Raw genomic sequence first — 18,012 nt, forward strand, 5'->3', positions numbered from 1 at the left:
CTTGATGCATTAATTTACTCATTTACAATTGTGCTAGGAGCTAGGGATGTCAGTGTCTTCTCATTTAAAAAGGAGTAAGAATCCAATAAGATGGCTGCTGTGGACAGGAGGGCACTTGGGAAGACTGCCTTGTAATTTTAAAGTAAATTACTAGTTTTGATTTGTGCTTAGTGGACCACTGCATCTTGTCACTAGCAGCTGAATGCTCAACTTCAATGACCAGATCTGGTTCTCTGGTTCAATTAAACTGGGGTCCCATTAATGACAATAAGATCATCAGATTCCACAGTCTTCTGCAACAGTATTAGTTAATGTGTACTGGGAATTGACAAAGTGAATAGTGTGAATGCGTGGTTTTTGGAAACATAATTATTTTATTAGTTTCATTAAAAGCTCTTGATCAAGTTATATTCTATTCAACAAAATGCACTCCAAAACAGTCAGAAGTTTTAAGGTTTCCTTTTCAGCTTGTGTGAAAACACTAGAAAGCACCTACAGAAAACAGATACTTCTTTCTCTAGAGGTTTCATTGGGATCTCTCAATATGTGCATTTATAATAAAATATCACAATTTACATGAGTAGTCCACAGTTAATTAAAGAGAACACATTTTCTCATGCAATTCAAATCTCATTGTAGGGAGTCCACTTTTAGAAAGACACAAAACAAGTAGTTCAAATGAAGAAATATCTCTTGACTTTCCCATGATTAAAAAGCCTGTCCTTGGGCATTATTCATTAGCTACACCTTTCAAATGGCTTACACAAGAACAAGAATTATTACAATATTCACTGATGGTAACTTTCAAAGCTCACAAATGTCAAAATCAGCAATTGAAAAGTATTTACAGAAAGAGAACCACAAAGTGCAATTTATGTTTGTGTAATCTTAGCTGGTGTACATGTGCAATGAGATTTACTTAAGAAGTACAATCATAAACCCTATGGTTACAAATGAATATAAATATAATTGGGATTCACAGAGTAGAAGAAATGTGCTATGAGATGACAATTATTCATTTCTGTATATATGACTCAAGTTCACTATTATGCACTGAGAGCCCATTTATGGAAATTGTAAAATATATATTAATATCCTCTTTCATCAGTTGGGTTCAAGTATGGCCTATGAAAAAGTTTGTGTTTAATTATAACATTGAATTAGTGATGCAATTAATATTTATTCAAATTCTCATTTAATTTCACACATTATAAGTGTCTTTCAACTTTAAATCGAAAAAGACACTTAAAATATCTGGATATAGACTCGCACTTTCATTTAAAGACATAATTCTTGAAACATTAAGCTAGAAAAATAGCATTTACAATGGCAAACGATTATCTGATATGCTTTATAGTTTAGCATTTGTTATTGAAAGTTATCACAGCATATTACATACAAATATAGCATTTGTTATAGAACACACTCCTACTTATTTTATTCTGTAGTACATCTTCCATTCAGATTGAATTGTGACCCAAAGTGTTTATAGTAGCTGTCTGGGTAGTCAGATCTTTTTAATCCTTTTATGTATATATTTTCTCAAGGCTCTTTAATGACCATGGATTGTATACAGTCTCTCTCTGTCTAAATATAGTATATATAGTAAGCATACAAATTCCCATTGTGTGTGCCTGCATTGCTATCAAAAAGTCCTACCTAAAGCTGGTAACTGTGTAAGCAGGTGATGAGTACACAGGTATTGTTCATCATACATTCTCTCGAATTTTCTGTAAGTTTGGAAATGTCATAATAAAGGGCTAAATAACGTACTGCTTATTTATACATAGTAGTCTGTCAGGATTTATACCAAAAAGGTTATCAAATAGGTCCCAATTCTCTGGGAATATACAATTTAGGACAAGTTATACTGATGAAGATTGACATATAGAAAATATCCCAAGAATAAATGAACATGGAATAAGTACAGAGAATAAAATGAGTTCACTTTTGAAATTTTCATATCATGGTTATCTCCTTTCTCTTGTTTCTCCTTGACCTCCTTCAAACTTTGACCACTCTCTCATCCCCATCTATTACCTGAGAATCACTGAGTCTTGCCAGTTTTCCCGGCAGTTGCTCTCAGGGCCATTGCTTCCCACTTTCAAAGCCACTGTGAGTCTGGGCCTCTGCCATTTTAAGCCTAGATTGCCACAAAGACTTCTTAGTTGTGCTCCTTAATTTCTGGTCTCACTTGATTTCAAAATTTCACTTTGAATCCTGCTGTTAAATTCAACTTCCTAAAACAGAAGTTATCATTCCTCTACCTTAGGAAATTGAAGCCCATTTCTCTCATATTCTTCCAACACAGTCACTCCGCTTTTACTAAGGCCCTTCCTCTTATTAATCCCTCAGTAAACTTATCTACCCATTGTGCTGTCTCTTTGTCTTTGCTCAGTCTTCTGCTCCATCTTACACTTCCAACAACCTCACATCTATTTATTTATTATAAGTACTTATTTATATAAGTATAGGTTGGATACTTTCAAGATCTACTTCTTCCTCCATACATGTCCTGTGATTGCCACCATCATTTTACCTTTCATTGAAATACTGCAGTGTTTGTGAGTGTCACCTGAACCACACAGCTTTTGTGGGATAAGTGATCCAGTGGTCCATCCTAGGCCAATTAAATCAGAATCCCTGGGACACAGACATCAGAAAAATTTTTTTTGACATTAAAAATGTCTATAACCTGTAAGGAGGTGATTCTAATACATAGGTAGTTGAGAACCACTCACCTAGACAATATTAAATTTCTTCATTTGTAAGCACTACTCATTCATTTGGTCAACAGCTCTGGTGTCTATCATAGAGGTAGAACACTAGCAGTCCTGACATGTTTTGTTTGGCCCATGGAGTGTTTTCAAAATATTTTAGACAATGTTTTAAAATTGGGAGATTTATCATAAACATTCACATATCCAGTTCCTCTTGAGAAAAATGGGAGATCTGGTGAGAATGGGCCTGCCTTTCTGAAAGGCAACACTAGCTAGAACTGAATTGTGGCTCTCCCTTCTAGACTGAGGGAGCTTCCAGTTGGCTTCAGTCCCCACCACTCCCTACAACTAACTCCCTCACAGGGGCTGAGTGTTAATTGCAATTTAATGTATTATTTGCACAGTTGTTAAAGTTACTGTTTCCCTTAATACCATAACCATTTCTCTCACTGCTGAAGTTGAAAATATTTCTATGTGTCAAATACTCAGGCAACCAGCCCACTTTATTCATTTATGTTATCCTCCTGGCCTTATTAGTAATCTGAGTTTGTAGCCCCTGGCCTGGTATGTGGCAAGTATACTCTGTTAAGTGCTAAGGATATAGAAGAATGAGGGGCAATGCCCTTTTTGGAGGAAGTCACACTTTACGGGGGAGATGCAGACATATTACACTTTTAATTTAGGTGCCTGGGTGTGTACCTGATTCTGCTGATCTTAGAGGACGATGGCCTCCAAATTTTATTTCAGTTTGTCGAAGTTTAGTCATGTTTAGCAGCTGTGTGACATGTGGAACATCTGTCATTAGTTGACAGCTTCGTGGTATAACATCTGTAGGCTCATCTGTTGAAAAGGGAACATCACAGACAACTGGAAATAAAGACAAACATTCATTTTCAAAATGTAAGCCATTTCTGCTAAATGGACATATCACATAAATGAAACCAATTAAAATTAAAGATTTTAGCATATGACTTTGTATGAGTTATTCAACCTTTCAGCCCTGATTTTCTCATTTGTAAAAATGAGCATGATAATTTTACTGCTACTTCCTAGGGTAGACAGGATTAAATGAGATAAAGCTTACACTCTATGGAGCAAGTTCAGAAAACTATACAATAAATAAGAGCATGCATTGGAGATATTCCACGCTTTCTTTTCAATACTAGAGGTGTGACTTGAGCGAACTAATTAGGTATGCACCATTTAAGATTTCTGGGAGTGCATCAGCTTATTTACATGAGATCAGTAAGTACAAACATACTGAATAATTTAAGCACCCACAGCCGTTATATGGGTAAATTAATTTTTTAACTTTTTATTTTGAAATAATTTTAGACTCTTAGAAAAGTTAAAAAAAAGTTTAGAGAGCTTCCTATTACCCTTTACCCAGCTTCCTCTGTTAACATCTTACCTTTTAATATTTTCAGAATAATAGCTTATTATACTTACAATGGTATTTTATTTTAATTTCATTCATATATATTTATATGGATATTTTAATTTTCTTTTTAAAAATTGTTTTTTAATTGACAAATAGGAATTGTACATATTCATAGTGATGTTTAGATACATGTAATATATGGTGAACAGATCAGGGTAATTAGCATGTTCATCATCTCAAACATTTATCATTCCTTTTTGGTGGGTACACTCAATATCTTCCTATCTATTTGAAAGTATATAACGTATTATCGTTAACTATAGTCCTCTTACAGTGGTATTCCTCTTATCTAGCCATACATTTGTATTCTTTAACAAATCTTTCCCTAGCCCTCCCTTCCCCCTACAATGCCCAGCATCTAGTATCCTCTGTACTTCTTTTTACTTCTAAGAGATCAATTTTTTAAAGATTCCACATGAGTGAGAACATGGTATTTAACTTTCTGTTCCTGGCTTATTTCACTTAACATAAAGTCCAGTTCTATCTGTGTTGCTGCAAATGACAGGATTTCATTCTTTTTTATGGCTGAATAATATTCCATGGTGTATGTATATCACATTTTCTTTATTCATTCATCTGTTGTTGGACACCTATGTTGATTCTGTATCTAATCTATTATGAATGGTGCTGCAATAAACATGGGAGTGCAGATGTCTCTCTGTAATTTTCTTTTTAGTAAATTTTTTGTTCATGTTTGTAAGCCATTTTACTCTTAGTACATTTTTCCTATTTACTTATATGACCTCTTTTATAGTAAATATATTAAGCCTTGTCATTTGTAGCAAGTGGGAATATAAATTAGTGTTAATATCCTAGAAGGACTTTACTATGCGTACCAAAGCCTTAAAAATGTTCATACCATTTTACTCAGTAATTTCATTTTATGAATCTACTCTAAAATTAAAAAAATTAGAAACTCAAGAATCTATGCAAATAAGTGTTTATAAGTTCTGAAAAATAAACAACTTAAATTTCCAGCATTTGAGGAGTGTTAAGCACATTACATTGTTTCATGGGATGAGACTGTAAAGAGCCACAATAAATTGAATTTATGAAGATGTCTTCATGATATGGGAAAGGCTTGAGATAAGAAGTTAAATGAAAAAAAAAACATACAAAAATCTATCTCAACCATAGAAAATGAAATTATAAAATGTATGAAGGGGGTGGGTGTGGTGGCTCAAGCCTGTAATCCCAGCACTTTGGGAGGCTGAGGTGGGAGGATTTCAGGCCCAAGTTCAAGACCAGCCTGGGTAACATAGCCATACCGCATTTCTCTAAAAACAAACAAACAAACAAAAATTAGCTGGGCATAGTCCCAGCCACCCAGGAAGCTGAGGTGAGAGAATCACTTGAGCCTGGGCAGTGGAGGCTGCAGTGAGTGATGATTGCACCACTGCACTCCAGCCTGGGAGACGGAGAAAGACTCTGCCTTAAAAAAAAAAAAAAGTGTGAATGGCAAAAAAACTGAAAGGAAATATGCCAAATGAAACTAACTTTAGGTGGTTAACTTAAGCATAGTTTTAAATTTTATTCTTCACAATATTTTCTATATGTGTTTGATTTTTATGAGTAAAGTTTCTGTTTTTAGAATGTGGTGGAAAAATTTTGTATGCATATATGTGAATGCATGTAGTCAGGAAAATTCAACCAATCATCCCTCAAAAAACTTCCTTATGTACAATTCTCACACTTTATAAAAGCAAATAGAAGAGGTTTCTGTGCATCCTAGCCATGGCATTTTCTAATTATATCCTAATGTCCTAATCTGAAAAGGAAAATCAGTCATCTAACTAAAAACTTAAATGCTCATCTGCAATGCAATGATTTCTAAATGTCCTAATGCTCTAGTCATTAAAAATGCATTAGATTTACAAATATTAGTTTTCAGATGTTTTGTCCATCCATTCTTTGTCATCAACATTTAGAAAATCTATATAAGCAACTGAGCAAATGAACTCTCAAAATAGTAAACATTTACCTAACTTCAGATATATTTGACATATACCTCAAAACTCCTTTGAGATAGAAAAAGATAATTTCCATGTCAATGCCAATAATAATAAATAAAGATTTTTAAATTAGAAGATGAAGAGAATTCTGGAGGCCAGTAAAAACCTGAAATAAAATGCTGTCTTCTGAACCCTACAACAAGAATCATGAAAACTTTAGCTTATTGAGCTTGTGTGACAAGTACAAGGATACAATGGCATACAAAATTTGAAATGTATGAACACAAAACTTGAACTTACAGCTAACAAGAGACAGACAGCAAATCTCTAGTAACCATAAATGTCTAAGCTTTTACGGAAGATAGAACAAGGCAGGGACTATCACAAAACTGCAGTCTGAATCTTAAAGAAACATGGTTGACATGCAGATCAGACTTCACATTAAAAGGCTATAATCCAATCTGCATCATCCAACATCTTTCCTTTCTCTATATCTACTCTCCCTTTGCACCTAGAACTGTTTCGCCACTTACTGGATTATTCTTTGAGGGAAACTGAGCAGTATAAAACCTGCAATAAAAGGAGAATTAAAAAAAAAATTGGTTGATTATTTTAAAATAAAGACTAACCATTAAGCCCATCTAGAACTACTAGCTCTAAAGGTTTCTCTGAGACTTCATGGTGGAATACTTGGAAAGGGACTTTAGTCTCATTTTTGTGAAACCAAGCTATGAAAGAGCTTTAGGACCATCTATTACCTGGCAGCTGGATGTTCTGTAGCGCTAAATGGAAATTCACTCGACTTCCCACCTCACCACTAACCAATCACCACCTTTTCTATGTCCAATTACTAAGTTATTCTATTTTTAGCATATACAGCTTAATTTTCAAATAAAGGCTAAGTGTGAAAACAGAATAGACCCTACATAAACATTAAATAGCGCTTCATTGTGAGTTCACAGAAAGCATGGTCCAGTTTCATTTATTTACTCATTCTGTCATTCAACAAATATTTATTGAGGCTCTACTGTGTGCCAGGCATATGCCTGATGGCTGGGAATCTAGGGGTGAGCCAGAGTGACCCTGTCCTTGCCTCCTTGAAGCTTACACCTAGCAGAGAATAGGAAACAAAATCACAAATAATTCTTTTTTTTCAACTTTTAAGTTCAGGGGTACATGTGGAGGGTGTGCAGGTTTATTACATAGGTAAATGTGTGCCATGGTGGTTCACTGCACAGATCATTCCCATCACCCAGGTATTAAGTCCAGCATCCATTAGGTATCCTTCTTGATGCTCTCCTTTCCCCAACCCCTGACAAGCCCTAGTGCGCGTTGTCCTCCCTCCATGTGTCCATGTGTTCTTATCATTCAGTTCCCACTTATGAGAGCATGTAGTATTTGGTTTTCTCTTCCTGCATTAGTTTGCTGAGGATAATGGCTTCCAGCTCCATGTCTCTGCAAAGGACATGATCTCGTTCCATGTCATTGCTATTGCGAATAGTGCTGCAGTGAACATATGTGTGCAAGTATCCTTATAGTAGAATTATTTATAGTCCTTTGGGTATACACCTAGTTATGGGATTGCTGGGTCAAATGATATTTCTGCCTCTAGTTCTTTGAGGAATCACCACGCTGTCCTCCACAATGGATGAACTATGAACTAATTTGCACTTCCATCAACAGTGTAAAATGATTCCTTTTTCTCCACAACCTCACCAGCATCTATTTTTTTTTTTTTGACTTTTTAATAGTGGCCATTCTGACTAGTGTGAGATGGTATCTCACTGTGGTTTTGATTTGCATTTCTCTAATGATCAGTGATATTGAACTTTTTTTCATGTTTGTTGGCTCATGTATGGCTTCTTTTGAGAAGTGTCTGTTCATGTCCTTTGCCCACTTTTTAATGGGGTTGTTTTTTTTTCTTGTAAATTTCTTAAGTTCCTTGTAGACTCTGAATATTGAACCTTTGCCAGATGGATAGGTTGCAAAAATAGTCTCCCGTTCTCTATGTTGTCTGTTCACTCTGATGATAGTTTCTTTTGCTGTGCAGAAGCTCTTTAGTTTAACAGAGCCCATTTGTCTATTTTGAAATGCTTTTGTTGCAATTGCTTTTGGCATTTTTATCATGAAATCTTTGCACATGCCTGTGTCCTGAGTGGACAAATCTTTGCCTGTGTCTATGTCCTGAATGCCCAGATTTTCTTCTACGGTTTTAAGTTTTGGGTTTTACATTTAAGTCTTTAATCCATCTTGAGTTGATTTTTGTATATGGTGTAAGAAAGGAGTCCAGCTTCAATCTCATGCATATGGCTAACCAGTTATCCCAGCACCATTTATTGAATAGGCAGTCTTTCCCCCATTCATTGATTTTGTCAGCTTTGTTGAAGATCAGATGGCTGTAGATGTGTGGCCTTATTTCTAGGCTCTCTATTCTCTTCCATTGGTCTATGTGCCTGTTTTTGTACCAGTACCATGCTCTTTTGGTTATTGTAGACTTGAAGCATAGATTGAAGTTGGATAGTGTGATGCCTCCAGCTTTGTTTTTTGCTTAAGATTGTCTTGGCTATACAGGCTCTTTTTTGGTTCCATACGAATTTTAAAGTAGTTTCTTTCTAATTCTGCGAAGAATGTCAATGGCAATTTAATGGGAATAGCATTGAATCTATAAATTACTTTGGGCAGTATGGCCATTTTCATGGTATTGATTCTTCCTATCCACGAGCATGGAATGTTTTTCCATTTGTTTGTGTCCTATCTGATTTCTCTGAGAGTGGATTGTAGTCCTCCTTGAAGAGGTCCTTCAATTCCCTTGTTAGTTGTATTCCCAGATATTTTATTTTTTTTGTGCCAGTTGTGAATGGGAGTTCATTCATGATTTGGCTCTCTGCTTGCCTGTTGTTGGTGTATAGGAATGCTAGCAATGTTTGCATGTTGATTTTGTATCCTGAGATTTTGCAGAAGTTGCTTATCAGCTTAAAAAGCTTTGGGCTGAGATGATGCAGTTTTCTAGATATAGGATCATGTCATCTGCAAAAAGATAATTTGACTTCCTCTCTTCCTATTTGAATACTCCTTTTTTTCTCTTGCCTGATTGCCCTGGCCAGAACTTCCAATATTACGTGGCATAGAAGTGGTGAGAGAGGGCATTCTTGTCTTGTGCTGGTTTCCAAGGGGAATGCTTTCAGCTTTTGCCCATTCAGTATGATACTGGCTGTGGGTTTGTCATATATAGTTCTTATTATTTTGAGGTGTGTTTCTTCAACACCTAGTTTATTGAGAGTTTTTAATATGAAGGAATGTTGAATTTTACCAAATGACTTTTCTGCACCTATTAAGATAATCATGTGGTTTTTGTCTTTGGTTCTGTGTATGTGATGAATGACATTTATTGATTTGTGTATGTTGAACTAACCTTGCATACTGGGGATAAAGCCAATTTGATTGTGGCAGACAAGCTTTTTGGTAAGCTGCTGGATTTGGTTTGCCAATATTTTGTGAAGATTTTGCATCAATGTTCATCAAGGATATTGGCCTTAAGTTTTCTTTTTTTGTTGTATATCTGCCAGGTTTTGGTATCAGAATGATGGCCTCATAGAACAAGTTAGGGAGGAGTCCCTTATTTTCAATGATTTGGAATAGTTTTATTAGAAATGGTACCAGCTCTTTTTTTTAACCTCTGGCAGAATCCAGGTGTGAATCCGTCTGTTCCTGGGCTTTTCTTTTTTTTTTGGCTGGTAGGCTGTTTATTAGAGCCTGCATTAGTCTGTTTTCATGCTGCTGATAAAGACATACCTGAGGCTTGGCAATTTACAAAAGAAAGAGGTTTAATGGAGAACTCACAGCTCCACATGGCTAGAGAGGCCTCACAATCATGGTGGAAGGAAAAGGAGCAAGTCATCTCTTACAAAGATAGCAGCAGGCAAAAAAAAGCTTGTGCAGGGAAACTCCGCCTTTTAAAATGATCAGATCTCATGAGACTTATTTGCTATCATGAGAACAGCATAGGAAGTACCTGCCCCCATGATGCAATTACCTCCTACTGAGTCCCTCCCACAACACGTGGGAATTCAAGATGAGATCTGGGTAGGGACACAGTGAAACCATATCATTCCCCCCTCGGCCCCTCCCAAATCTCATGTTCTCACATTTCAAAACCAATTATGCCTTCCCAACAGTCCCCCAAAGTCTTAACTCATTTCAGCATTAACTCAAAAAGACCACAGTCCAAAGTCTCTTCTGAGACAAGGCAAGTCCCTTCTGCCTATGAGCCTGTAAAATCAAAAGCAAGTTAGTTATTTTCTAGATACAACAGGGGTACAGGTACTGAGTAAAAACAGCCATTCCAAATGAGAGAAATTGGCCAAAACAAAGAAGCTACAGGCCCCATGCAAGTCCAAAATCCAGCAGGGCAGTCAAATCTCAAAGATCCAAAATGATCTCCTTTGACTCCACATCTCACATTCAGGACACACTGATGCAAGAGGTGTGTTCCCATGGCCTTTGGCAGCTCCGGCCCTGTGGCTCTGCAGGGCATAGTCCCCATCCTAGATGCTTTCATGGGCTGTTGTTTGCGAGTTTTCCAGGCACACAGTGCAAGTTGTTGGTGGATCTACCATTCTGTGGTTTTGGAGGATGGTAGCCCTCTTCTTACAGCTCCACTGGGTGGTGCTCCAGTAGGGAGTTTGTGTGGTGATCCCACACTTCCCTTCTGCACTGCCCTAGCAGAGGTTCTCATGAGGGCCCTGCCCCTGCAACAAACTTGTGCCTGGGCATCTAGGCATTTCCATATATCCTCTGAAATCAAGGCAGAGGTTCCCAAACCTCAATTCTTGACCTCTGTGCACTTGCAGGCTCAACACTGTGTGGAAGCTGCCATGGCTTTGGGCTTGCACCTTCTGAAGCCATGGCCCAAGCTCTATGTTGGCCCCTTGTAGCCATGGCTGGAGTAGCCGGGTCACAGTGCACCAAGTTCCTAGGCTGCACACAACATGGCAACTCTGGTCCTGGCCCATGAAACCACTTTTTCCTCCTAGGCCTTAGGGCCTGTGATGGGAGGGGCTTCCAAGAAGATCTCTGATATGCCCTAGAGACATATTCCCCATTGTCTTAGGGGCTAACATTCGGATCCTCATCACTTATGCAAATTTCTGCAGCCAGCTGGCTTGAATTTCTCCTCAGAAAATGGGATTTTCTTTTCTATCGCATTGTCAGGCTGCAACTTTTCAGAACTTTCATGTTCTGCTTCCCTTTTAAAACTGAATGCCTTTAACAGCACCCAAGTCACCTCTTTAATGCTTTGCTGCTTAGAAATTTCTTCTGCCAGATACCCTAAATCATCTCTCTCAAGGTCAAAGTTCCACAAATCTCTAGGGCATGGGCGAAATGCCACCAGTCTCTTTGCTAAAACATAACAAAAGTCAACTTTGCTCCAGTTCCCAAGTTCCTCATTTCCTTCTGAGACCACCTCAGCCTGGACTTTGTTGTTCATATCGCTATCAGCATTTTGGTTAAAGCCATTCAACAAGTGTTTAGCAAGCTCTAAACTTTCCCACATTTTCGTTTCTTCTTCTAGGCATTCCTGTTAGTTCCAAAGTTGCTTCCACATTTTCAGGTATCTTTTCAGCAGTGCCCCAACTCTATTAGTACCAATGTACTGTATTAGGCTGTTTTCATGCTACTGATAAAGAAATACCCGAGACTGGGCAATTTACAAAAGAAAGAGGCTTAATGGGGAACTCACATTTCCACATGGCTGGGGAGGCCTCAAAATCATGGTGGAAGGCAAGGAGGAGCAAGTGACATCTTACATGGATGGCAGCAGGCAAAAAGAATTTGTCTAGGGAAACTCCCCTTTTTAAAACCATCAGATCTTGTGAGACTTATTCGCTGTTACAAGAACAGCACAAGAACAACTTGCCGCCATGATTCAATTACCTCCTACCAGGTCCCTCCCACAACATGTGGGAATTCAAGATGAGATTTGGGTGGGGACACAGCCAAACCGTATCACTGCTTCAATTTCAGAACTCATTATTGGTCTATTCAGGGACTCAGTTTCTTCCTGGTTCACTCTTGGGAGGGTGTATGTGTCCATGAATTTATCCATTTCTACTAGATTTTCAAGTTTATGTGCATAGATGTTTATAGTATTCTCTGATAGTTGTTTGTATTTCTGTGGGGTCAGTGGTTATCATTTCTGCTCATGTTTATTTGATTCACTTCTCTTTTCATCTTTATTACTCTAGCTAGTGGTCTATCTACTTTATTAATCTTTTTCAAGAAACCAGCTTCTGGATTTGTTGATTTTTTGAAGGGTATTTTGTGTATCTATCTCCTTCAGTTCAGCTCTGATCTTGGTTATTTCTTGTCTCCTGCTAGCTTCAGGGTTTGTTTGCTCTTGTTTCTCTAGTTCTTTTCACTGTGATTTAGCTTGTTAACTTGTGATCTTTCTAGCTTTTTGATGTGGGCATTTAGTGTTATAAATTTCCCTCTTAACAGTGCTTTAGCTGCATCCCAGAAAGTCTGCTACATTGTCTCTTTGTTCTCATTAGTTTCAAAAAACTTCCTGATTTATGCCTTAATTCCATTATTTACCCAAGAGTAACTCAGGAGCTGGTTGTTCAATTTCCATGTAGTTGTGTAGTTTTGACTGAATTTCTTAATCTTGAATTCTAATTTGGTTGTGCTGTTGTCTGAGGGACTGTTTGTTATGATTTCAGTTCTTCTGCATTTGCTGAGGAGTGTTTTACTTCAGATTTATGTGATCAATTTTAGAGTGAGTGTCATGTGGGGATGAGAAGAAGGTATATGCTGTTGTTTTTGGGTGGAGAGTTCTGTAGATATCTATCAGGTCCACTTGATCCAGAGGTGGGTTCAGGTCCTAAATATCTTTGTGAATTTTTTGCTTTGATGATCTGTCTAATATTGTCAGCAGGGTGTTAAAGTCTCCCATTATTATTGTATGGGAGTCTAAGTCTCTTTGAAAGTCTCTAAGAACTTGCTTTATGAATCTGCATGCTCCTGTATTGGGTACATATATATTTGGGATAGTTAGCACTTCTTGAATTGAACCCTTTATCACTACATAATGCCCTTCTTTGTCTTTTTCGATATTTGTTGGTTTAAAGTCTGTTTTGTCAGAAACTAGGATTGCAACCCCTGCTTTTTTCTGTTTTCCATTTGCTTGGTAAATTTTCCTCCATTCCTTTATTTTAAGCCTATGTGTGAGTGTCTTTGCACATGAGATAGGTCTCTTGAAGGCAGCATACCATGAATCTTGGCTCATTATCCAGCTGGCCATTGTGTCTTTTATTTGGGGCACAAAGTCCATTTAAATTTAAGGTTAGTATTGTTATATGGGAATTTGATCCTGTCATTATGATGATAGCTGGTTATTTTGCAGATTTGTTTATGTGATTGCTTCACAGTGTCACTGGTCTGTGTACTTCAGATACACAGGTACTTCAGTGTGTTTTTTGTAGTGGCTGGTAATGGTCTTTCCTTTCCATATTTAGTGTTTCCTTCAGAAGTGCTTGTGAGGCAGGCCTTGTGGTGATGAATTCCCTCAGCATTTGCTTGTCTGAAAAGTATCTTATTTCTTTTCACTTATGAAGCTTAGTTTGGCCAGATATGAAATTCTGGGTTGGAAATTCTTTTCTTAAGAATGTTGAATTTGTTCCCCAGTCTCTTCTGACTTGCAGGGTTTCTGCTGGGAGGTCTGCTGTTAGTCTGATGGGCTTCCCTTTGTAGGTGAACTGGCCTTGCCCTCTGACTGACCTTAACATTTTCTCTTTCATTTTGACCTTGGAGAATCTGATGATTATGTGCCCTGGTATTGATTGTTTCATGGAGTATCTTATTGGGGTTCTCTGCATTTCCTGAATTTGAATGTTGGCCTGGCTTATTAGGTTGGGGAAGTTCTCCTGGATGATATCTTGAAGTATGTTTTCCAAGTTGGTTCCATCTCCCAGTCTCTTTCAGGTACCTCAGTCAGTTGTAAGTTCAGTCTCTTTCCATAATCCCCATATTTCTTGGAGGTTTTGTTCATTCCTTTTTCTTTTCTCTATTCTTGTCTGCCTTTCTTATTTCAGAGAGATAGTCTTCAAGCTCTGAGATTCTTTCCTCCACTTGGTCTATTCTGTTACTTTTTTTTTTCTTTTTTCAGACAGTGTCTCACTTTGTTGCCCAGGCTGCAGTGCAGTGGTGTGATCTCATCTCACAGTAACCTCTGCCTCCCAGGTTCAAGTGATTCTCCTGCCTTAGCCTCCCAAGTAACTGGAACTACATAAGTGCATCACTATGTCTGGTTAATTTTTGTATTTTTAGTAGAGACAGGGTTTCACTATGTTGGCCAGTCTGGTTTCAAACTCCTGAGCTCAAGTGATCCACATGCTTCGGCTTCCCAAAGTGCTGAGATTATAGGTGTGAGCCACTGTACCTGGCCTGCAATTGATACTTGTGATTGCATTGTGAAGTTCTCATGTTGTGTTTTTCAGCTCCATCAGTTCAGTTATGTTCCTCCTTAAACTGGCTATTTTGGCTATCAGCTCCTGTATTGTTTTATCATGATTCTTAGCTTCTTTGCATTGGGTTACAACATGCTCCTTTAGCTCAGCGAAGTTCATTATTACCCACCTTCTGAAGCCTACTTCTGTTAGTTTAGTCATCTCAGCCTCAGCCCCATTTTGTGCCATTCTGGAGAGCTGTTGTTGTCATGTGGAGGAAACTAGGAACTCTGGCTTTTGAGTTTTCAGTGTTTTGTGTTGATTGTTTCTCATCTTTGTGGATTTATCTACCTTTGATCTTTGAGATTGCTAATCTTTGAGTTGGATTTTGTGGGGTCCTTTTTGTTTACGTTATTGTTGTTGTTTTCTCTTTGTTTTTAACAGTCAGGCTATTCTTCCATAGGGCTGCTGTGCTTTTCTGAGGTCCGCTCCAGACCCTAGTTGCCTCAGCTTTTCCCATACCAAGGTATCACCAGTGAAGGCCATGAAACAGCAAAAATACCAGCCTGCTCCTTCCTCTGGAATCTCTATCCCAGGGGGTACTGACATGTTGCCAGCCTGAACTGCACCTGTAGGAGGAGGCTGGAGACCCCTGTTGGGAGGTCTCATCCAGTTAGAAGCAACAGGATCAGGGACCCACTTAAAAAAGCAGTTGGCTGCTTTCTGGTAGTGCAGCTGTGCTGCGTTGTGGGGGACCCTTCCTTGTTCAGACCGTCTGGACTCTCCAGAGCTGACAGGTTGGAACGGCTGAGTTGCCCAAACCATAGAGATGGTGGCTGCCCCTCCCGCTGGGAACTCAGTCCTTCTCAGGCAGACTCACGCCTGTTGCTGCTGGCTGGCTGGAATTCCAAGCCAGTAGGTCTTAATTTGTGAGGCACTGTGGAAGTGGGGCCTGCAGAACATCTGCTTGGCTCCCTGGATTCAGTTCCCTTCCTAGGGATGGATCTCCCATCTTGCTGAGAATCCCAGGGGTGGAGTATGCAAAACTCCTGGGTCTCTGTGTGTGCCTGAGTGGCTGCTCTGCTGGGACTCCACACAGTTCTGTGTATTGGACCCAATACCCTGGTGGCATGGGCTTATGAGGGGATCTCCTAATCTGCTGGTTGCAAAGTTCCGCGGGAGGTGTGTGGTTTCCTGGGCAGGACTGCACAATCACTCACCGCTTCCCTTGGCTGGGGTGGGGGTACCTTTGGCTTCATGCCACTCCTGGGTGGGCCATCACCCCACCCTGCTTTTTTTCATTCTCTGTGGGTCAAGCTGTTTGACTAGTCAGCAATGTGAGAACCTGGATATTTCAGTTGAGGGTGCTGAATTCACTTGCCACTTTCATTCCTCTCCATGAGCGCCACAGACAACAGCTGCTTCTAATCAGCCATCCTGGCCCTCTCTCCCCACAGATAATTCTTTAATTAAAATTTTGCTAAGTACTCTGAAGGAAAAGTTCAAGGTGAAGAAATAGCATAATGGGGGAATCTAATAGCATAAGGTGTCAGGGAAAGTCTTGTGTGAAAAAGAGACATTTAAGCTGAGTCATAAGATAAGTAGAAGGTAGCCTGATAAAATGGGTGGGAGTGATCAGTGAGGTGAAAGGAATAGATCATCGAAGACTGTGAAGGCAGAAGGACTCTGGTGCATTCTAGGAACTGAGATAAAGTTCTGCCAAAGGATTGCGAGCCTGGAAGTGAATGATGGGAGAATCCTAATGATATATTTAGTACAGCACCTGGTTTAAAGGGGATGCAAAGTAATCCCCTTATGGACGAAAGCCCCTTAATAACAGGCTGGACTAGATTAAATGCAGCTGCTATGTTTTCCCTTTTTTCCTTTGGTTAGTCTTTGTTCAGCTATATCCTGAAAAGTACTCCATACACATTTTATTTGGATACTACAACTTTCTCCCAGATGGCAAATAACAAATCAATCAGATATTAAGGGACCAGGGCCTGTCTGCATTGTTCTTTCAGATGTGTTCTATCTTCTGGAAGGGACTGTGTATGGAAACATACAGACTGCCTGACTAACATCTAGATAAGGACATAGCTGAATCTAAACTGCTTTTGCTAACAAATCTGAAAGCACATAATGTTGGCTGGAATGGCCAGTTGAGAATGGCTAAATGGCACATGAAAGAGAAGGCTATGAGAAGCTGACAGCTCATGCAGCATCCAAGCACCACCAGATGGTGGGTTTTTTGATGTCTTTGCTCCCAATATGAGGTAGTGTATTATTGGAATGTTTGAGTGACTTTGTAACCCTGTTCCCCTTTCTTTGGCCATAAAGCCATCATAAAATGATCCATTCTGTAGGTGTTTAATATATTTGATGAGGATCTTAACTAGCTGTAAGAATTAAGTCATCATTTTTAACACACATGTAAAGCACTGTATGCATTAAAAATCATCATCCCCATTTTATTAAGGCTTGTAAGGAGTGAGATTTACAGATCAGTTTTGGTATACACCGCCTTCTAATTAATGTAGTTTAAATAATGACTAATTTTGTAATAGTTCGTTGGTCTCAGACTCATCTACATTCATCTTATTTATTTGGTTATAGCCTGCAGTGCCTAGCACAGTGCTTTAGTTATATGGAATTTCACCTCTCTGAAACACCAGTGAGGGCCAAGTATAAAACACAAAGTTCTCTGCCAAAATATTGCCATAAAGTGTGTTCATTTTTTGTTCATTCACTCATTCATTTGCCATGTAACTATCAGATTTTCTCTGAGTTTGCTATACAATGCTGGAAAATATTAAGAAGCAGTATATTATAGCACAGGCTCTGGGGCAAGGCATCCTGGGTTCATATTCTGGCTCAACCACTTATTAGCTGTGTGACCTTGGCACAATAACTTTACCTTGTTGTATGTACCCTGCTCTCCTTATCTGTAAATCATGGACACAAAAATAGAATTTACCTCAAAGGGCTATTGTGACGATTAAATGAGGTTTAAGTAATTATTAATGTAATGAGTGGATAAGAATAGTGCCTGGTCCAACTCCCAGCGCGAGCGACACAGAAGACCGGTGATTTCTGCATTTTCAACTGAGGTACTGGGGTCATCTCACTAGGGAGTGCCGGACAATCGGTGCTGGTCAGCTGCTGCAGCCTGACCAGCGAGAGCTGAAGCAGGGCCAGGCATCGCCTCACCTGGGAAGCGCAAGGGGGAAGGGAATCCCTTTTCCTAGCCAGGGGAACTGAGACACACAACACCTGGAAAATCGGGTAACTCCCACCCCAATACTGCGCTTTAAGCAAACGGGCACACCAGAAGAATATATCGCTCACCTGGCCGGGAGGGTCCCACACCAACGGAGCCTCCCTCATTGCTAACACAGCAGTCTGCGGCGATCTAACCGCAAGGTAGCAGTGAGGCTGGGGGAGGGGCGCCCGCC

The 18,012-nt window shown here is 39.1% G+C and overlaps 1 protein-coding gene and 1 long non-coding RNA gene across 9 annotated transcripts in view; one reads left to right on the forward strand and one right to left on the reverse strand.

Annotated features, from left to right (window-relative positions):
• Positions 1-18,012, reverse strand: part of CFAP20DC (CFAP20 domain containing) — a 300,976-nt gene that overhangs the window by 125,718 nt on the left and 157,246 nt on the right. For all 8 annotated transcript variants that reach the window (XR_001889627.1, XM_017894221.1, XM_017894224.1 and 5 more), the window contains one exon: positions 3,420-3,587. Coding sequence is in view for 7 of the 8 variants with exons in the window: in XM_017894221.1 (XP_017749710.1) it covers positions 3,420-3,587 (168 nt within the window). In the remaining variant the exon portion in view is untranslated. The remainder of the gene's footprint in view (positions 1-3,419; positions 3,588-18,012) is intronic.
• LOC108543632 (uncharacterized) overlaps positions 1-18,012 on the forward strand; it is a 203,943-nt gene that overhangs the window by 58,676 nt on the left and 127,255 nt on the right. The gene's annotated exons all lie outside the window — the stretch shown is intronic.

This window comes from Rhinopithecus bieti, unplaced genomic scaffold, assembly GCF_001698545.2.
Source record: "Rhinopithecus bieti isolate Rb0 unplaced genomic scaffold, ASM169854v2 scaffold_21649, whole genome shotgun sequence".
Classification (NCBI taxonomy): domain Eukaryota; kingdom Metazoa; phylum Chordata; class Mammalia; order Primates; family Cercopithecidae; genus Rhinopithecus; species Rhinopithecus bieti.